The following is a 22,317-nucleotide window of genomic DNA, read 5'->3' as shown; positions in this document are numbered from 1 at the left end:
GCCGTTCCAAACAGGAAGAAAACTTTGGATCATTTGCACGTGAGTGACATCATTATACTGCAGTTTATTCTATTTATATAATTATCTATAAATATTACTTTTTACAGCAGAAAAGTTTAATGTCTTTTAGCACATTTAAACAGTTCCTCGAATGAACTCTACCGACAGAGGTGAACTTTGTCCAATTCTATGTTTAAGGATGAGTTTCAGTTTGTTTATCAGATATCTTCATTGTGTGTGTGTGTGTGTGTGTGTGTGTCAGTGTGTACAGACTTAACACATTACATAGACACTATGAACAACCCTGAGGAAAGCAGCAGCCAGGCTCATATAATAAAGGAGGAGGTAAACACTGCAGCTCATTAACACTCTGATCTAAATGTGGAGTTTTTGCTCTGATCAGCTCACACACACACATCTTCCTGTGTAGGTTACAGCGACTGGAAAGTGGGTGAAGCTTGAGAAGACTACTTATGTGGATCCGTCCGGAAACACCAGGTACTACAAATTACTGATTTTATACAGCCTACAGTGCTTTGCAAAAGTATTTATCCCCCTAACTGTCATCATATTTATCTGGATTACGAATGAAGTAAAAGTTTAATAAAAACGATTGCAATTCTATTTTAAAGCTGTATGGTCGTGAGGAAAATTTATATTCAAAATGTTTAATTTGTCAGAGTAGACATGTAAAAAAAATTCATAACAGCTCTACAGGGAAACACGTCTTGCATACTTTTGAAATCCTTTTTTTTATTATACTTTTACTTGTTAGACGCAAGTGTTGCCAGCTTTGCACACTCTTCACGAGTGATTTTCACCAAGCTGTAGTTGCAGATTTGCTCCAGGTTCTTCAGGTTCCTTGGATGATGTTTGTTAGCTGTGATTTCCAAACATCCTTACAGATTCTTGACAGATTTTAGATCTGGACTTTGACTGTAGAATATTGAATATGTACTGTTTTTTTTGGTGAAGGTTCTTTTGTAAACTTCCTTCTATTCAATCCTGTAACAAGCCCAGATAAAGAGAGTCCCAAAATGCTGAGGCTGCCACATTTCACTGTAGGAATGGTGTTAATAATTAATCATGGCTTATAGCAGTGGTCCCCAGTCACTGGGCTGCAAATGGGAACCAAGCTGTGGATGATTTTGTACCAGTCCACACAGAAAGCATTAAAAATATATATTTGTATTTTATTTCCATTTTATTGACTATGGGTGTCTGCAGTGTGTTATATTTAAAAAAATGATCAGATCATCTCCTGTTCGATTCCATCTGTACCTCTTTTACACACTTTTCCTTGTATCAGTTTTAATTTAAAAAACAATTTTTAAATTTAACATTTTTCTCAGTGCAATTTTTCTTTTATTGCAGAGAAATCTTTCTATCTTCCTGTTCTATCCTATTTTTCAATTTTTAGGTCACAAACAGTCGTATAAGCTTTTCACTGCATATCATACTGTGTATGGTTGTGTACATTACATGACAAATAAAATTTGACTATAAAAATTTGATACTTCAAATTCAAGCTAATGTTACAAACTAAATCTAGCTAAAATGAATAAAAAACATGTCTCTGGAGAGCTTTTTTTGAGGGTGAAAAAGGAAAATCCCCTGTGATGAGACAGATTATAAGACTTTAAGATAGTTAACAATAAGAAAACTGTATTGAAAAGAAAATGGCAAAAGTCCTACCTAAATTACAGGTTTAATACAGCAGGTGATTCATACGCTCCAAGCACGCTTTGTAAAATAGACGTGACATTAAAAGTATGTTTGAGACAGTTGCACCTCTGCCAAGGTTCTGGATTAAAATAGGAATATTCTGAGTCTGTGTCATGGTATTTTGTATTTATTATGCTTTGTTACGAGGGTGAAAATTGTCTTACATAAAACTGGCAGCATTGGGCTAAGTAGTACATTCAGGCACCTCTGTTCATTAACATAATGTGTGAGTAACTGCGCGTGTATGTACGCGCATGTAAAAAGTCCAGTACGCAACGTTACTAGTTTACGAGTTTTCCAAAAGCTCTGTTTTCAACACTTGTGGACGAAAGGCGAAAACCGCAGAGAAAAATCTCTTTTTTTAAAAAATACCCGGGTACGTGTGGACATGGCCTCAGTCTGCTGTTTTTTTTTTAAGAGATGAGCGCCTGGTCTAGGTAGTGCTTCAGTGATACAGCTTCCACTTCTCTTGGATATTAATTTGACACCTTGTTTCTGATCGGTTTCACTCTTTGTCTTTAGACTGACAGTCTCATCAGTGATTAACAGTTTAAATTAGATGTTTTTTTTTGTTTGTTTTTTTCAGTCGTGTCCTTGTTAAGCTTTTCGTTGGGGAAGTACTTTTGCAAGCCGCTGTAAAATATTTTCCACTGGTCATTATAATGATTCTATTTGATCTATTATGCGTAATCCCTGCTCTTGTGCTCATGTGTTGTCTCAGAAAGCCTTATCAGTGTGTTCTGTATCTCTCTCTCCCCTGCAGAATATGGGAGACGGTGAAAAGAACAACGAGACCAGTCAACTGTGCTACAGACGGTGAGGAGCTCTACTCTTTATATATACATACTGTGTACTATATACACACACACATACTCTGTACACTGCTTGTTTTATGATTTTCTTTTGCTGATGTAGGAGTGGGAATCATCGCCATCCTGAAGAGAACTCTACATAAGGATTGTGTGGTGTTGGTGAAACAGTTCAGGCCACCAATGGGATGCTACACTCTGGAGTTTCCTGCAGGTCTCATCATATCGCTTTTGTATCTTTTCCAAAGAAACCATTCATGTATCATGTATGATGGTAGTGTGTTTTGCTGAGTCACTCTGTGCGTGCACGTGTGTGTGTTTTAGGGCTGATAGATGACAACGAGAACGCCGAGACGGCTGCTCTGAGAGAGCTGAAAGAGGAGACGGGGTACAAGGGCGAGGTGGTGGGAGTCACGCCAGGTGAGACTGAATGATGCGCAGGTGAATTACTCATACGATGTGTGTGGTATTTTACTGCAAAAATAAACACGTTTTTCTTTCTCCTTCGGTCAGTCACATGTCTTGATCCGGGTCTGTCGAACTGCAGCACGCAGATCGTGATGGTTAACATTAACGGCGATGATATTGAGAATATAAACCCCACGCAGCAGCTTGGTAAGACTCGTCCTAACTTATGAGATCGTCCCTTCTTTCATTCTTACTCAGACTCCTTAAAGTATAGGTACTCATCGTTAACTTCTTTTTTTTCCTGTTTTTTTAGGTGATGGAGGTAAAATTTCTCATCTTTAAATTTATATTAACACAAAAACTTTCCTGTTGTGTTGTTTTCATTCAAATTGCATTTTGTCTTTTTTCTTCCAGAATTTGTCGACGTGATTCTTCTACCTTTAGATGAATTTCAGAAGAAAATAAATGGTGAGTTTCATCATGTATTTAACCCTTTAGTCAGCAAAATTTAGTGGACAGAGTAAACCAAAATTCGTCCTCCTTCTTTTTGATGTCAAGTAACCCAGAAAACTCTAATAGAAATCAAAGCTGTAGCAGTTTGCCAAAATCCAATATTATCAAAAAAAAAAAAAAACTAAAGACAGTATTACTTGGCAAAAGTCTTGAGCCTACTTTTATTTCTGTATATTTAGCTTTTAAAGAGTCAGACGTCCCTGTATTTTTATTGAAGTCTTGAGGGAATAGTTCTCCAGTCTTCCTGAAGGCCTTTTTTTGTCTCTCATACATAGTCACTCCAGTTCCAGTACCTGAGCAGTTTCACAGCAATGCCTTTTTATGGTGGTGTTGTTGTTGTTGTTGTTTGTTAAGCCACACAGTGACCTATGAATCATTCAAGCATAAAAAACATCTAACTTAAGTCCTGACCCAGTGAGAAACAGGTACAAATGATGAGAGATGATCAGGTCAGTGATTAGTATACTGTACTGCTGATGCTGAATGCTGAGTGGTTGGAACAGACGAGAGGAGAAATGAGGTCACTGCTGAGGCTGTTACATAAACAACCAGTTTTTAAATTGTATCTTGAGGTACTTTGCAGCCCGTCACAGTAAAACCTGTGTTCCTGTTTCTTTCATTTAATCTACAGCATTTAACTGAATGTTATATGGGGCTCAGGACTTTTGTGTAGTACAAATTTAAAGGTTTAAAATTTGTTACACAGTTAAAAATTATTTCATATAATTAATTTATTGTCCAATTTCACAAAAGGTAAGTGTACAGTAAGTAAGATTAAGAGACATCATATGGACATACATGTAATGGCTCAAACAGGTAAGGCTCTGGGTTACTGATTGGAAGGTCGGGGGTTCAAGCCCCAGTATCGCCAAGCTGTTGCACTGAAGAGCCCTTGAGCAAGGCCCTTACACCTATTTGCTCAAGGGGGCGCTATATCCAGGCTGACCCTGTACTTTTACACCAGCTTCCTAATTGGGTTATGAGGGGTAAAAAACAAACAATTGAATATTTATCTTAATATCTTATATTAGCTTTTTAAAGCAATGTTGGTGAGAGAGAAAACAAAACTGAATATCACCACAAAGTCCTGTGCATATTGTATTGGACAAGGCATTTGGTTTTTAGCCACACACCAATTAGAGGGCGTTTCCACATTCCTGAACGTCTTGCTGGAGGGCATTGAACTGTTTTTTTTTTTTGGTTCAGTTAAAATTACTGCTGATTATTGGTTCCTTGACTCACGACTTGTATACCTACAAATTGACTACGCTGTACCAGTATCATTTACTGTACCAGTTATATTAAGTACCTACTACACCTCACTGTTTCCTATGAATGATCAAGACTTGTCAAGACCTGCTCTGATTCTCAGCCATCTGGAAACTTGTGGTTTGGATCCCTGTGACTACAGGAGCTAAGAATCTGTTACACATACACGCTTCTGTAATAAACCTCACCATATACCGTGTAGAATCTAGTAGTTTAGTGCATAAGGTTGGATTTAGCTATCTTGAAGAGGTTTTCACAAGTGCTCTAGTAGTGACAGCTCAACACTTTTATGTCGACATTAAACAAAGAATTTCGTATATTTTCAGACTGTAAGATATATTATGATGAGGCATAAACAGCCAACAAAGTCTGTGAAGCATTTCTAGTCTGCTACAATCCACTGAAAAAACACTACAATTATTTTTTTATTTAGTAAATACATTTTTTTTTTTAATTACAGTTAGCATTCTGCTTAAAATTTGACGCATTGTACCAGACTCGATCGACAATCTGTCTGAGGTTCACTTTCAGGAATGTGGGAAATCTCCCTAAGAAAACAAGCAGAAATTATTATTTTCATAAATCAGTCAGACCACAGTACCACCTTCTTGTTTCCTACTGGTTTCAAATTTTACCTGCATATGACATGACGTAAAAGTGACCAAGTTTCTTTCGGGGGAGAATTCTTTGTGTTTGGTGTGTAATGTGTTATTTAAGTAAAGCGAGACGAATAAAGGGATATCCTATATTAACCGGAGTGAAGGTATTAATCAACTGCTTATACCAGAGTGCTGTTTAATTCTTGATTCTGATTGATTATATATCTATCTATCTATCTATCTATCTATCTATCTATCTATCTCTGTCTATTTATTCATTTATTTTATATAAAATGTTTCTTTTTTTTACACATGAAAGATGCTTGTTTATACAAGGTGACACAAAAAACGGGAACTTTTTTACAATCCAATAAAACTAGAAGTGGTAAAAGAAATAAATTTTATTCATAGTAATTGAAACCTAAAATTTGCCATTTACGAAACAGTGATGGAATTTATAATTTTTTAAAAATTACATCCTTTAGATGGCGTCCTCCTTTATGAATACGTTCTTGAAATCTGCTGTTGAGATTCCTCATTGACCGCTGCAACATCCTAGCTGGGATACGGTGAATTTCATCCCGAATTCTCTGTTTTAACTCATCCAGCGTTCTTGGTCGAGTCGTGTACACTTTACTCTAGCCCCACAAGAAAAAATCACAAACGGATAAATTTGGCGATCTAGGGGGCCAGGGAATGTTACCGAATTTTGAGATCACACGGTTACTGAACAATTCTCGCACAGCTTCCGTTGATTGCCGTGCAGTGTGTGATGTCGCTCCATTACGCATTTCAAAAATTCCCCTTATTCTGTGTCACCTTGTATTACTGCACTCGTTCTGATGCGGTATCGTTTTTATAGAAACACCACATCACACAGACTTGTATGGCAAAATATCTGCGTAATAATTAGGATATAAATTTATGTAAACATAACAAACTAATCTGTTTCATGGATGTTCCACAACATATGATTTGAATGTGACTGTAATCGGTTTAAAAGCCATTAAAGGTTGTACAAGGGGCGTTCAAGTAAAAATGGGATTTTTGATTGTGCATTCCCTTTATTTCTCTATATAATCCCCTGCTACACTAATGCACTTATCCCAGTGTTTCACTAGTGCTTGGACACCATCAAGGTTGAAAGTTTTCGCCAGAGCCATGATTGGACTTGCCTGCTTCATGTTGGAAACACTGGTCTCCCAGGAATTCCTTTTATGGCCCAAACATGTAGAAATGGCAGGGAGTGAGTTCCTGTAATGTGCAAGTGGTGTTGGTGAATGATTTTGTGTACAGTTCCTAAAGACAGACGTGTCTCATCTGCAAGTTGGCCAAAAGTCATGCCAAAGTCATTTGGATCAGTTGAATGTTCACAGAAACGATTGCAGAGAGCTCTGAGCCACCTTGGCCGGATGTATTCATATTATTCACGGACGTACGGCTCTCTTTAAAACGTTTGCATCATTCAAATGTTAAACTGTGGCTAAGCGTCTCATCACTACACTGTGCTTAAAGTATTGTGTAAATGTCAGTTTTTTACACCTTCATGCACCAGAATTTTTATCACAAGTCCCAGTTTAACTTGAACACCCCTTGTATTTGTTCTTAAATCACTGTGGTATAAGAGCACTAATAAACCTTCATGATGTGCTCTTAATGCATCCCATATCCTGTTCTGGATTATTTTCATAATACCTGCATTCGTCCATTTCCTCATGAATTTGTTTTCTCTGTTTATAGAGTTACTAAAGAAGGAGAAACTTGTGGTGGATTCCAAAGTGTACATTTACGCCATGGGAATGTCCCAAGCCTTCTTTAAACCCAACGAGCTCCCGGTGCTCAAACAGTGAGGCAGGAAATGCACCAGTCCTCCACAGTTAGAAACGGTACAGCTGGAGTTATACGTGCAGGTCTGAGTGCTGATCATCAGCTGGTGAGAGTGAGTGGGTTTTAGCAGAACTGTATAAATGGGTTAACACATTTGACTTGAACATTCCTTAACACTAATAGCACTGACTAAACTGTTTACGAGTCTATTAGTAATGATAAATAGTTGCATGTAGGACCAATTTGCGAGCGGTTATATACTGCGAGATCTTAATTCTGATGCACTCAGAAGTAAAATTATACAGTAGCATTGCTGTGATTTAAGGCCAAAAGGCTGATGTGTTATCTGCTGGGATGAGCAAATAGCTGTAGAGTTCACTGTACTGTTCAGATGCTGTTACTTTCAAATGCAAACACAAGCAGCTGTGTTCCAGTTGTATTAACTTTTATCTAATAAACTGCCTGTTAACACGTCCTTGTTGCCTGGTTCCTTTTAAACAGTCTGAAATTATTTGAGTGTGTGCCAATACTTTTGGAGTTTACTGGATTGTTGATTAGGCTTAACTTGTTTAGATATTACAGTAACACATTGAATGATTTTTGCTGTATTGTAGGCTGTATACTCTTTAAACATACCTATGATATCTAAAATGTACAGTCAGCTCAGAATTATTGGCACCCTCTCACCTCATTTTATCATCATTGTAAACTTGATTTGATTCAGCATTATTTATGCATTTTAAAATGCAGCTTGTTGCAATAAATAGCCAACGATCTAAATAGGCCCACAATGACCTTTTGTACCTGCTGTAACAGAAAAGAAGAGAGAGGAAGGAAAAACTGAGCAGGTACAATGAACTGGAGCTGAATAAAGACAAGTATTCAACAAGGAGCTCATTCACACACACACACACACACACACATCTGATCCAGACTCCATTAGACATAGGCTGAGAAGCACACAGCCACCTGACACTCACACGGCCCTGGAAAGTCTCCAGCCTCAGGTGAAGCTTGAAATCAATTAAAAGTCCCTGAACATTCTGTGTAAACTCCAGAGACTGCTGCGTGAGAAAATCCCAGGAGGTCAGCAGTTAATGAAATCCTCAAACCAATTTCGCAATTAAAGTCATGAAGATTACACTTCTACTTCTTTTCCTCATCCTGATGTTTGATGTGAAAATGAACAGAAGCTCTTGACCTGTATCTGCATGGTTTTATACATTACTGATTAGGGAAAGGCATGAATGTACAGGTTTTCTAATAAAGTGAACGGTGAAGACCGACTCGAGTAGTGCACATCTCTCTATTTACCTTTTGTGTAAAGGAAAAGTTTGTTTTTAAAGGTATTTCTACAGAAGATTTAATTAGTTACTTTGTCTGGATTTTATTGATTTATTGATTTATTTACCATGTTTTTATCTTTAGTGTGATTTTTGTTTTTTTTTGTTTACCTTTTGTAGAAATGTATTTTTTACATATTTAGTTTTTTTTCGGTTTAAGTGTAAGAATTACTTTTAATTACTTATAATTGTCATTTTATTTATTTCTTTTTTGTAAAAAGTGATTTTGTTAGTGTAAACAAAAAATAAGCTTTACTCAAAATTTTGTTTTTAAGTGTAAATTTTTTTTTTATACAATGTATTTTAAATACTAATTTTTCTTATATTATTTTTTAAGCAGATTTTTTTTTTTCACATGTGTCAAAATGTGTCAAAATGCTGTCCCTAATAAATTCCACTAGTAATCAATAGGGGGCGCTATTACACAAGTGTTCAATTATATTTCCTTCTAATGCAACATGTTGAACCCAACACCAGGGCTGCTGAGGCGTGAACATTTTTTGTAATAAAGAAAGTGAGAAACTGTTTTTCTTTTTTTTTCTTTTTCTTTTTTTTTTTTTAGGTCTAAAGCCACATCTGGGGATGTAAATCCCTGGGTTTATTAATAATAATAATAATAATAATAATAATAATAATAAAAGTTATAATACTGTTAGAGTGGGGTATTAAAGATGTTTGGGAGAGGGAACTGGGTCACCTGTTTTTAAGATTTATATTAATTAGAAATCAAAAGTGCACAAAAAAACCCAGAATGCATGTTACTGTGGGAGATGAATAAGAACATGGAGAGGAACAAGGCTTTAGACTGTGTACTGTGTGTGTGAAGAGGAGAAGGACCGCCCATTAAATCTCTCTCTCTCTCACACACACACAAATCCGGAAATAACACACACACACACACACACACGAATGAATCAAGTCCAAGCAGCAGCTGAGAGGCAGAAATGTGCGCCTCTGGGCAAAGGCGCGCCTGGAGTCTCCAAAAGCACCTTCATGGCTGAGAGTCCCTGAGGACAAGTCCAACAGTTCATTCCTCTTCTGCAGCAGTGAAGCTTCAGGACCCAGGACCCGAGACTGAAGTGTTGATCATGGGTAGAAGAGGAGCAGCCCAGAGAGATGAGGAGTTCAGTTTTGTCAGTTCAGTCGTCAAATATTTACTTTTCTTCTTTAACATCCTATTTTGGGTGAGTCTCAAAAAAAACCACTCTGTCCTCCTGACCTTCACTTCTCTAACATCTACAACATTCACATCCACCTCGGTTACCCAAGTGCACTTGCTTTTGTTTGTTTGTTTGTTTGTTTTTTCCTGTTAAGAGATTAAGGAGAAATCCCTGAGAGTTTGCATGCTTGTGTAATAATTAATCTCCCTGCTAGACTTCATCCACAATGTAACCAGTTTGTCGTTTGAAGTTTGGAGTCACGTGTGCTCATGTGTTTTTCACTGTGGTTGTGCCTGTACTGTTGTGTTTAACCACCTGTGGAAACATCACTATGTGAAGGTGCATCATGTGAACTAAACCTGCCGTGTGAAATGGTGTGATGTGAGATGATTAGCTGGGAAAAAACTAAAACAAACAAACAAACAAACAAACAAATAAAACCCCACATGAGAAGCTTCGACATTAAAACACGTGTGATCACGTGATCAGGCAGATGTGAGTTTGTGCAACTTTTTAAAAAAAGCTGAAAAAGTTAATGGAATCAGAAAAACTTGAAGCCTGTAGGTTACTTTGAGAAAATACAAATGTCATGTGTGAATATAAACATCACTTTTAGTAGTGTGAAGAAGTGAGAAGGGGGTTTGTTTTTACCTTTAGTGCTAGCTTGTCTATTTTTTTATCACCTTTAATATGAAGATTTTAATATGAAAATGATAGATATTTTTACTCTAATGTAACTTATATATATATATATATATATATATATGTTTGTTTGTTTGTTTGTTTTTTAAATAAAGCAGCACAGTGGCTTAGTGGTCAGCACTGTCGCCTTGCACCTTCAGGGTCCAGGTTCGATTCCCGTCTGTGTGCTTGGAGTTTGCATGTTCTCCCCGTGCTTGGTGGGTTTCCTCAGGGTTCTCCGGTTTCCTCCCACAGTCTAAAGACATGCACATTAGGCTAAGTGGCGCTCCCAAATCACCTGTAGTGTGTGAATGAGTGTTTGTGTGTGTGTGTCTCGTGATGGATAGTGTCCAGCCCCCCCGCGACCCTGTATACAGGATAAAGCAGTATAGACGATGAGTGAGTGATTATTATTTTTTTTTATTGTTATTTTTACCTTTATTGTATTTTATTTTAAGTAAGAAATAGTTTTTTTACCCTCATTATGAAAATTGTTATTCCATTATTATAATTATTATTATGACCACTAGCTTAAGTCCCCACACACACACATTCAGTCTGTCTTTATTTCTTTTTCACTTTTAGTGTGAATTTTCCCCCAAAATCCCCTTTAGTGTGAGGAATTCCTTTCCTTTTTCACTTGAATTCATGTTTCCACACAGTTTTCTTTAAAACTGATTTTTCATGTGGATTTTCCCTAGGGCACGTGATATTATTTATCACACGTAACACGTGATCATTTGTGATACGAAAACTAAATACAGTCCTGTCTGATTATTATTAGTTTGCGCTCCCTTAGGAAAAATATAATAATGCAGACGGCTTAAGAACACACAAAACATGCTGGATGTGTTGGGCTCACGGCACAAATCTTCGCGCTCAGGGTGTAAAAGTACATTAAAGTACGAGGTTTTACAGGGTGGGAAAATAATCAATGAAGTCAATTATTTATTCATTTATTCTACATTTTTTTTGTGAAATGCTCCTATAGCACAGCTAATCGGATTGTTATTATTGTGAGAAGGAAAGACTTGTTTGTGCATTCTGTTATCGAAAAAAATAATCAGCGACTAGTTGTGCTGACGTAAGATGTGGACTTTCTTTTACCAGCTGGAAGGAGAATTTTCTCCTGTTACAATGTTTCATTACATTCTTCAAAATGTCAATTCTATATCATTGTGTATGTAAAACTCCATGATGTCAATAATTACATTATTCGTTTAATCCATATACGCTACATGTCCAAAAGTATATGGACACCCGCTCATTAAAGCAATGTCTTTCGTCCCTAAACCTTTGCATTGACGTTGGTTGTCTTGAACATCTCGGTATGATGTAGCATTAAAATGTCCCCTTCAATGGAAATAAGAGGCTTAAACCTGCTCCAGCATGGCGATGCCCGAGCTCCATAAATGTTAAGGTGGGAGTGGAATGGATCATTCAGCTAGAACCGGATGGTCAAGTGTTCATATACTTTTGTCAGTGTGTATTAGACGCTGCTGCTGTACAGGGTTTTTTTTTTTTTTTTTTTATAGATTGTGCTCTAATTCAGGAGTTGCTTTTCCATTTTTAAAGTGTGTAAAGGATCCTGCTGTTTAAATCTTATCAATGGAACAGGAATATTCAAAATGGTCCATATAATACAATTTTAAGTTTCATGTTCATCATTTTAACACACGACAAAGTTCAACTTGTTTATCCCATTTGAATTTTAACGAGGTTACAGCAGGATCCGATGACAAACCTCTTTCTTCTTGTTGCTTTTTTGAACAGCCACAACCTTTTGAACGCTTCTAGCGGTTGCTAAGCAACGGGACTCATTTATTCATATGCAAAAAGTGCAACACACTGGTTTTTCACGGCGGAGAATCTGAGGCCCCGTGCTGTACTTTTCATTCTACGGGAGTTTAGAAATGATTCATGCCTTCTCAAAAACTTGATCAGACACCCAAAAGACACAAACGACAAAAATAAGTTATACAGATTTTAACTTTCACCAGCTGTAGTGATGTATTACTTATTACTCCAGATTGCTACTTACTTCTTACAAATATCTTTAATTCCTGAACAGAAATAATTGTTCAATTCGGACCCATGATGAGTTCTCACACTGACATGTTAATTTTTTATTTTATTAAACCCAGTGTCTCCTTTATACCACAGCATTGGATAGACTTTTTGCATAAAATGGGAATTAAAACATCATCTGATTTTCCTAACGTAGATTTAAAAAAAGGACTAAATTGAACCAAAAGAGACAAAAAATATAGATATTTGGTCATTTATTTGTTGAGGAAAATGTTTCTTTCTATTTCTCTACTTTTAGGACTTGATGGTGATTTAGGTCACATTCATGAGAAAATATAGAACATTCTCAACCTTATTCCCGGAGGACCACTGCCCCACATATTTCAGTCTTTCCTCTGCTCTCCCACATATATTAAGAACTGACTATTAGTTAGCTGAGTTTAGTTCAATCGAAACTACAAACAGGGAGGATTTAATACCAAAGCAAATTTCGACTTTGATCTTCAAAGGCAATTGTTTCAGTCACTCTTGACTTTAAAAGAATAAACATAAAAAAAAGTACAAAAAGCAGGATCTTTTCTTTCCTTATTCTCTGGAATTTAATGCACATTTCTTCTTCTTTTTTTTTTTTTGCTCTTTCTCACTTGGCACAGGAGAAGGATGTACATTATACTGTAGAAAGTGCATGGCAAGATAGTGTAGCTGTACAGTATGGATTTATAGAAGGTTCTTCTGGTGGAACTGCCTTCCCTTTTTATTCTTTAGCGTAATTTATCAAGTTTAAGTCATAAGCTATATTTATTATTATTATTATTATTATTATTATTATTATTATTAATAATAATGTTTAACATGTCTGCTGAAGATGTCGCTAACTCTATGTAACAGTTTTGACCTAGGAAGTGAGTATTTCAACGATAGCGTGCCTTCTTGGAGGAATGTGGAAATATTGCAGCATGCAGTAGAATGAGAGACTTCATCTGGATAATGCATCTTTAACACAAAGACAAACAAAGATGTATTAAAGGCTAAGTTGTTTTTTTAAAGCAAGTTTTAAGCGCTAACTTTAAATAAAGCATTAATTTTGAACAAATTAATGCTGTGAAAAATTTGACTGCATGAAGGTATGCAGACTTTTGAAAACATGGCAGGTCTTAACTTGCTCAAGTCATGAAGAAACCTCACACATATAGCATAGTGCATAACTGTGCTTCTAAATATTTAGAATTCTGGACGAGTTAAAAGCCCGTAAGACTGTTTAAAATCCTGTACTCACGTGGTACTACTTATCTAAATAAATGCATCAAGCCGAAGTAAAACCTCTTATAATTCAATGTACAAAGTCGAACCGTGACTTGTGATGAAACTTCTGGTGAATGAGGATGTAAAACCGATTGACATTTACAGAAGACTTTAAGCACAGTACACAGTAATGAGACTCTCAGCCGCAGTAAAACATGAGATTTTTGCAAATGATTTAAAGAAGCCTGTGAACGATGACCCGGGACTGAGGTGGCTCAGAGTCCACTGCGGTCACTCCTGTCAACATTCAGCAGAAGACAGACAGAAGACTTGTTGCCAACTTGTTGAAGAAACACATCAGTGTGTGTGAACTGTACACACAATCGATCACCAACACCACTTGCACATTACAGGGACTGGGCTGGGAGATATCATCACCTCCACTATACAGTCCTGACCTCGCTTCAAGCCATCACCACATGTTTGGGCCATTAAAGGAGTTCCTGGGAGGCCGGCGTTTGAGATGTGAAGCAGGCAGTCCGATCATGGCTATATAGAGTTTTTATTCTCATAATTGTGTTCTGTTATTCTGGACAATCAAAAGTCTAGGTTTGACTTGAAAAACTACAAATAAGATTAATTAAAATATCTTAATTACTGATGCCCCTTTGACCAAGGCTAATTAACAACCCATTAAATCTCTTTAATCTCCCATTTAAGCTGCTAATAGCTGCGATAAAGACCATGTGTACAGCAGCTGCATTACAGAGATGGGGATTGGTTCCCACCCTTGTCTTTAAAGTTAAGATATAAATTTAGATCTACAATTTAGATTTAATGCTGAGAAGTCGTCTTTACGAACACATGACTATACGGGAAATATTAATGCAGTGAAGAGATTTGTCTTTTTAAATGTATGAAGGAAAAGTCAAAAGTAACTCCCCAGAGCCAAATGAAATCAGCGACACACCCCGTCTGACCCAGATTAAAGTCTGTGTACGTACTCCATGTAGTGATGAGTGTACGTTTTCCTTGTTCTGTGTTTGGTTGGGATTTTATTCTCATAGTGCACACTGTGATGTTTCAGTGAAATAAAAGCGGCAGTAATGCGATACTGCGAGTCTGTGAGAGCGGCTTTGTGTTGAGGAACCCGAGGATGAAGTGAAACACGGACGAATTGAGAACTAATGCTCTTTACGGATTTACAGCTGTTTGCACTTAGATGCGTTTAAATGAATCAACAATTTGCCTTTTATATTGTTTATGCAATAAACGCTCACTTTAGAATTAAGCCAATGATCTCGGGAATGGATTTCACATCATTAAACCAACAGATTCTTCCTTCTGCTTAATAAATTGAAAAATTCACTGAACCTTGTTCGGGATTTAAACCTGCGCTGTTATGGTGTATGATTATATTCCACATATAAAGCTGAAAATATCTATAAGTTTACTCGGAAAAGCAGAGCTGAGATTCGATACTCTACTGTCTAGTGACTTTTTTTTTCTTATCTAGAGAGAATCAACATAATGGGAAGTTGAAAATCAAGAGTCTGGTGTACAAGCCAGCAAGAATGGACAGGATTATAGAGGAACGAGTAAATTAGAGGGACAGTTCAGGTAGGACGTTTTGGGGACAAAGTAAGATAGACCAGGTTAAGATGGTTTGGACATGCGCAGAGGAGGGATGAGGGAGGGGTTTGAATCGGGAGGAGAATAGGAAGGCCCAAGAGGAGGTCTATGGAGGTGGTGAGGGAGGACATGCAGGAGGCTGGAGTGCTGAAGGAAGATGTGGACGACAGGGTTAGTGACTGCAGCAGCCGAAAGAAGAAGAAGACAACCATGACAAAATAGTAAATAAATTCTTCTGCCCCTCCCCCGCATAAACAAAACATTCACATTATAAACAATGAGCAACGTGATGCCTGCCCCAAAGGTCCTCTATAAATAAATACATATGTGTATAGAAATTGGTGTGCAAATCAATAAAACATCAAGTTCAATAGAGTTTCTATATCGTTTATATCGACTTTCGAATAGTTGTTTTGAGTCCTTTATAATAGAGCTGCCACTGGACAAAGTGTTTAAACCCCTACGTGCTCCATGTGTGCATTTTATTCTCAAACTCCGAATTCGAACCGCATGCAATACCGGATGACCAACCATGAAACTGAGTGAGCTATAGTTATACTGCAACTTGTTTGGTTTTTGTGTGTGAGACTAGTTTTAGTAGTAAACGCTTGTTTTTAAGTGCGGTTCTAATTTATGTCAGCTAACACGGTATCACATCGATTTGGGATCGCACTCTATATGTATAATGATGGCACTATAGTCCAAAATCAGGGATCCAAGACGTGAAAGAAAAAACTAACAAACAGGTAAGAGCACGGGCTAGTGAAGACACAGCTGGTGTGTTCAGACAGGTACTGCAAGAATTCTCATCATGTGAATCATCCTTTTAAGGGAGCGGCCAGTGCAGGTCTTTGTGTAGAAATGACAACGGCTGAACTCTCACTGAGACCTCTGACCGAGATCGGGAACTAGCTGAAAACATTTTTTAGAAGATCGGCCAACGTTTGGAGGAGCGTTTGTTTTCACACAATATATACAGTTATCTCCAGATCAGTGCAAAAGTATGTATCCCTTCATGGTTCTCGGGGGAGGAATAAAAGGGAAAATCCAATCTCTAGTAATAATAAAAAAAACTCAGAAATGTGGGTGGATCCTGCAGCGAGACGGTGATCCAAACCAAAGGCAAACTGTACAGAAATATATATATTTTAAAACGTTAAGGCTGTTTCTTCACTACATTAATGCACGTTTCATAAAAGAACTCATTTCAAAATTCACCTTTGCATGATTTTCCTTCACTAATTAAACATGCAGGTTTCTCTACAGATGTGTTTTTAATCAAATGTTAATCTTGTCTTGTTGCAGCTAGGTTCTGTCTCTTTAAATATTTCTTCAGAAACGTGTATCCTCATCGCACAGGAATAGAGACTGTATGATGATCTGACTAATCGTGTCCTCTCTCTGGTCCAATAGATTATCTCAGTGGCGCTGATGTGTATTGGTGTGTACGCCAGAATAAGCAAACATGGTGAGATGATTTACCCAGTGTCAGGCAGGCTTTATTTCAGAGTTTCTCCTGCATTTTTTGGTTTATGTAAAACGAGTGTGAGTTACAGCCTGCTGCTTGCATCTCTCTTTCTCGTGTATAGAGACGGCGATGGCCTGTTTGACGGTGGACCCGTCCCTCCTGCTGCTGGTTGTCGGAGTCCTCATGTTTCTCCTTACGTTCTGTGGCTGTGTGGGTTCTCTCCGGGAGAACATCTGCCTCCTGCAGACGGTCAGTTTCAGATCTAGTTTAGAATGATGGCAAAGATGGAGAGAGAGAGAGAGAGAGAGAGAGAGAGAGATGGTAAGGTGAATAGATAAACAGTTAGAGAGATGGATGGATACAAATACCAACCCCAGTAATAAAAGTAAAAATATAAAGGGTGGACAGACAGACAGACAGACAGATAGACAGACAGATAGACAGTCTATATTAAACAGCAGATTTTAACCTGAAAAATAACTATAACATGCATGTGTTTGTGTTAGCACAGCTTTGAGAGATTAGTACTGTATGCACATCTGTCCTGTCTGATGAAGATAACACTGGTTTGTCCTACAGTTCTGCATCTGCTTGACTGTCATCTTTGTGATGCAGCTGGTTGCAGGAATTTTGGGTTTCGTCTTTTCCGACAAGGTAAAATTGAATTACTTTAAACTGATCAGATTCACAAAACCCCTGAGCCGAATTAAATTTTTGTAGCCTGTTGACGTGAATTTATATTTTTAGGCTGAAGAGCATCTCATGATCATAAATGTTTATCATCTGACCACAGTGCACCAGAGTTTTGGCCACAAATGATGTAACTTGATATGTTTCTCAACAGATATTAAATGTGTGGCCTGGAGTGGCAAAACGTCAGTTTTCAGTATGTCATTATGCATCATCCAAATACTGAAAAAAGTAATATTATCGGCCATCTCCAGGTTTCCATGAGCACAATTGTCCTATTCGGTTTCTTTGTGTCTTTTTCACTTTTATGCAAAATAAAATTAAATAATTGCCAGAAAAGGATTTCCTGTCTTATATTAGTTCATGGCCACATATTTTTTGCAGCTGTAAGAATATGAACCATGTCATCTCAGCAGCTGTGTATCATAACTTGCATTCTTTGGACACCAACATTGTCCAGTGTCCAAGATTTAAACATTTCATAAATATTGTAAAAAGAAAGAAAAGCCCTATAATAAATCTTAACAAGAAGCAATGCGCCCCCTGCTGGTCATATTGTATTTATACCATGTTGATGTGAAGTATACAGTTAGTGATTAGTTTTTTTTTTTTGTTTGTTTTTTAATGAACTCATATAAATGCTTCTCACCGGAGTCCTGTGCTTTACAGGTGCGCTATAAAGTGACAGATATGGTGAACGATGCAATCAAGCATTACAGAGATGATCTGGACCTGCAGAACCTTATTGACTATGGACAAAAAGAGGTTGCTTACTTCTTTTGTTATTGGTTTGTTTGGTCATTTTTATAGCTATACATGCAATGTATTCTTGTGTTGTTCTGGTTTCAATGAGGACATTATTTTTGTTATGAACCAGTTTTCCTGCTGTGGTGGTGTTTCTTACACGGACTGGTCACAGAATATCTATTTCAACTGCACGGATGACAACCCGAGCCGAGAGCGCTGTGCCGTGCCCTTCTCCTGCTGTCTCATCTCCAAAGATGAGGTGAGAAAAAAAAACAACAACTAACAATTAAGATCTTCTGCTTTGAGATAAAGATGCACGGTGTAAATAATGGAGTAACTTTCAGCAAAAAAAAAGAAAAATCCCTTTTCTACACCGCTTTATATCCTGTATACAGGGTCACTTAGGGCACGAGGTGGGGTACAATCTGGATCGGGTGCCAAAACATCAGAGGGTACACACTCACACACACTATGGGGAATCTGGGAACGCCAATTAGCTTAATCTGCATGTTTTTAACCTGACTGTGGGAGGGAACCGGATAACCCAGAGGAAACACCAAGCCCGGGGAGAACATGCAAACTCCATGGACCTAGACCACAAGGTGGGAATCAAACTTGGACCCTAGAGGTGCAAGGCGACAGTGCTAACCACTACGCCACTGTGCCACCTAAAATCAAACACTGAAGATGAAAAAAAATTGAATATTATAGAAGACCTTTTTTTCAAAGAACATAATGTTTTCAGATAAATAAACCATAATACATCACCAGTATATCACTCATCTTGTCTATAAATGTATTATTGTCTATAAAATCTTCCGGATAAAAGTAAAGAGCTTGAGTTCATGTCTTTAACATCGTGGGGACTTTGTGCATAACATGATGGTTCAAGCCAGATGAGATGGTTTGAGTATTTCAGAAAGTCTGATTAGAATTTATAACAGTCACTGTGCGAAAACAAGAAACAACATTCAACCGCTTGATGATGAAAGAGGACTGACCACGAGCTAGCCAGAAGGTTATTATAATTCAAATAACCACTTTTTTATCAGTGGAAGACAACATTGGGTTCTAGAACAGGACGCTAAAGTGGACACAGATTCCTCCCAACTGGAACGTTTTCTTTTTATATCTGTTCTTGAGTATAGCTGTTCATAATAAAGTTTGTATTAAAGTTTGTGTTAAAGTTCTGTATCTAAGATGATCAGGTGTAATCATCATGTGTTTGTTTCGCTCTTGTCACAGGCTCTAATAAACACTATGTGTGGACATGGCATGCAGAACCTGGAGATGATGAGGGCCAGCTCTTTTATCCACACCAATGGCTGCATTGACAAACTCGTCAACTGGCTCCACAGCAACCTGTTTCTGCTGGGAGGCATAGCGCTGGGCCTCGCCATCCCTCAGGTACGAGGCGCCTGGTGGACGGAAAAACGGATATCAAATCTTTTCTCATGAGGAATGTTAAAGATCAGTGCAGCATCTGTAATATAACAGCATCTAATTGTATCCTGAGGACATGGGTTTTAAATCAGATATGTTTCCCTTATATAATAATAATCATAAAGTTACCGCTATTAATTATGTGACTGAATTTTTACTTAAACCACAGAGTCACTTTAAACGTATTAAGCTCAGAGTGTGTTTTGGGGTTAAACGTAAAACTTTTGGCATCTCATTCATCAGTAAATGTTATAACTGTACTTATTGGACGTGATTTACTGGTTTATAGTGATACCCCTGTCATGTTTCTATAACACACTGCCCCCTAGTGTTTCATTTTATACATAACACCAAGGGCCAAGTTATTCTAGCTATGCTAGTTATTGCTATCTAATACTTGGATGTACAGTATTATTATTAACGGTTGTACTTACATTGTTTATGTTTTTGGCTTTGGGTAGCATTAAACATTTTATGCCTCTGCTATAAGATATTTTGAAGTCATCCATCCATCCATCTGAGATTAGTGTCTATAACAAGAACGAAAGTGACTAAATGTTTGTAGGATTTTGGTCAAACTACAGTATCACTTTACCCAGTAAATGAACTGATTGAATTTTTGAATTGATCCAGACAGGCTCAAGGTCATAGCAAGGTCAAATGTCTGAAATAGCCTTCCTTCCTGCCTAGCTTTCTTCCTGCTTGTTTTTATAGGTACTTCAGCCACGTGAATCAGTAATAAGAAGAACTAGATTTTTTTGCACATGGATACGTTACCATCAGTAAAATCAGTACCAAATTTTACTTGTTTTTAACCAACAAAGGACAGTTAAATATGATTTGAGTCTCCTTAAGTAAACAATTAGCTAACTTAACAAAGTGGACTTAATGTTAACTTAAATACATTTCCTGGTATGCAGATTTTTCTGGTATAGATGGGATGAGTTTGTGGACGTGCTATCCAGTATCATCCATAATTTTTTTTTTTACATTTAGGCATTTGGGAGACGCACATCCAAAGGGAGTTAAATTATTTTTTTTTATTTCATTATACATGTGAGCAGTTGAGGGTTAGTTAAGGGCCTTGCTCAAGGGCCCAACTGTGGTAACCTGGTGGTTGTGGGGTTTGAACCTGGGACCTTCCGAATTGTAGTTCAATGCCTTAATCACTAAGCCACCCCTGACCCCTTTTGAAGTTTAATTACATGCTGTGTGACAATAGCCACTGTTAAAAGATAAAATTAAATTAAATTAAATGCAAAAATTATGTAAATAAAATCTAAACTAAATCCATAACGTACTGTATATATTTTAACACAATATTTTTACCACATAAATAAAAAGAAATGCAAAACATACCATTATATAATTTAGTTTTTATTATATATATATATATATATAAATAAGAAAAAATCATTATTATTACCTCAAACTATAATATACAGTTTGCTTGTAAGGAAAATGTCCAGAAGCACTTCTCCTCGCAGGCTGGCACCAGGTTGTTGATAATTCATGAACATCATTCTGATTGAATAGAACTGAACTGATTGTTCGTTTCTTTCACAGCTGGTGGGAATCCTGCTTTCTCAGGTCCTGATTAACCAGATCCAAGATCAGATTAAACTTCAGGACTACACCTTGCAGCACCACTCAGACCCATGGAGCTGAAGGACGTATTGCAGACGTGGCACAGCTCTGTCTGACATTTAGCATCGTGCCTGTTGGGACAATGAGTATGAAGCCAAGCTAAGCAGCGTGCAGTAGAGATACCTCTGTATAATGGGCATGTTCATAAGAAGAGTTTTAAAAGACCTCAGGTGATGATATTGTTACATGACGTGTTACAAATGCTGTGGTTATTACATCACATGCCACCTGAAAGTTTGGATAAGATGAAAAAAAAAATCAGCCTTTTATGCTGTGATGTGATATTTATTCATTTGCACTAAGGGAACTTTTCAATGACAGATTTAAGTCACAATTTTTTTTACAACCTGCCACGAAGTGCCTCCTACTGCTTCAAAGTTACTGATCCTGTGCAACACATGGACAGCTACGTACAGTATAATCAACAGTTAGCTGATATATGTATATAGAATATATAAATGTTTTGTACATTTCAGGGATGGGTCAATTTCCCCCTAATATCGCCCTTAGGATGTTTTGTGTGTAAGGTCTAATGTATTTTTGCGTTAAAGCTTTCATGTATATTTATGTAACATTTACCTGGAAAACTTCAAATGTATGTACACTGTATCCTATAAACATTTTCTAATTGCAGCTAACCCTACACAACGATGTTAGATCATTTTACACTGTCTGCTGTTACACTGATACAATTTTTTCATCTTAATTGTAAACAAATCATAAATATATACAGTGGCTTGCAAAAGTATTCGGCCCCCTTGAACTTTTTCACATTTTGTCACATTACAGCCACAAACATGAATCAATTCTGAAAAAAAAATTGTTCATGTTTGTGGCTGTAATGTGATAAAATCTGGAAAAGTTCAAGGGGGCCGAATACTTTTGCAAGTCACTGTACTTTAGGCCATATCATCATCGTCATCATCATCATCATCATCATCATCACTGACATCCAACTTGTTTATAGTAGAAATAGTTGCAGTTTGTGCTGTAAGAGAATCTGTATCTTCTATCTATATGGATGTCTCAGAAAGGTTTATGATCAAGCGAGGGTGTGTGATTATTCCCAACATATTCCAGGGATGA

General features: G+C 37.3%; 2 protein-coding genes across 2 annotated transcripts; both read left to right on the top strand.

The window, feature by feature from the left end:
• Positions 1–51: 51 nt before the first annotated feature.
• nudt5 (nudix (nucleoside diphosphate linked moiety X)-type motif 5) lies at positions 52–7,621 on the top strand. Its single transcript, XM_053508245.1, has 10 exons — positions 52–170; positions 263–345; positions 431–498; positions 2,489–2,541; positions 2,641–2,748; positions 2,859–2,954; positions 3,048–3,149; positions 3,256–3,264; positions 3,357–3,410; positions 7,064–7,621. The coding sequence occupies exons 1-10, from the start codon at positions 152–154 to the stop codon at positions 7,171–7,173; spliced, it is 702 nt and encodes a 233-aa protein (XP_053364220.1). The 5' UTR covers positions 52–151; the 3' UTR covers positions 7,174–7,621.
• A 1,764-nt stretch (positions 7,622–9,385) lies between these two features.
• On the top strand, positions 9,386–21,956 carry tspan33a (tetraspanin 33a). Its single transcript, XM_053508261.1, has 8 exons — positions 9,386–9,677; positions 16,650–16,704; positions 16,826–16,953; positions 17,284–17,358; positions 18,064–18,159; positions 18,272–18,400; positions 19,387–19,548; positions 21,151–21,956. Exons 1-8 carry the CDS (start codon positions 9,582–9,584, stop codon positions 21,250–21,252), a joined length of 843 nt encoding a protein of 280 aa, XP_053364236.1. The 5' UTR covers positions 9,386–9,581; the 3' UTR covers positions 21,253–21,956.
• Positions 21,957–22,317: the final 361 nt, after the last annotated feature.

The sequence above is a fragment of the Clarias gariepinus genome, chromosome 12 (genome assembly GCF_024256425.1).
Source record: "Clarias gariepinus isolate MV-2021 ecotype Netherlands chromosome 12, CGAR_prim_01v2, whole genome shotgun sequence".
NCBI classification, from domain to species: Eukaryota; Metazoa; Chordata; class Actinopteri; order Siluriformes; family Clariidae; genus Clarias; species Clarias gariepinus.
This window is presented reverse-complemented; position numbering and strand designations above follow the sequence as displayed.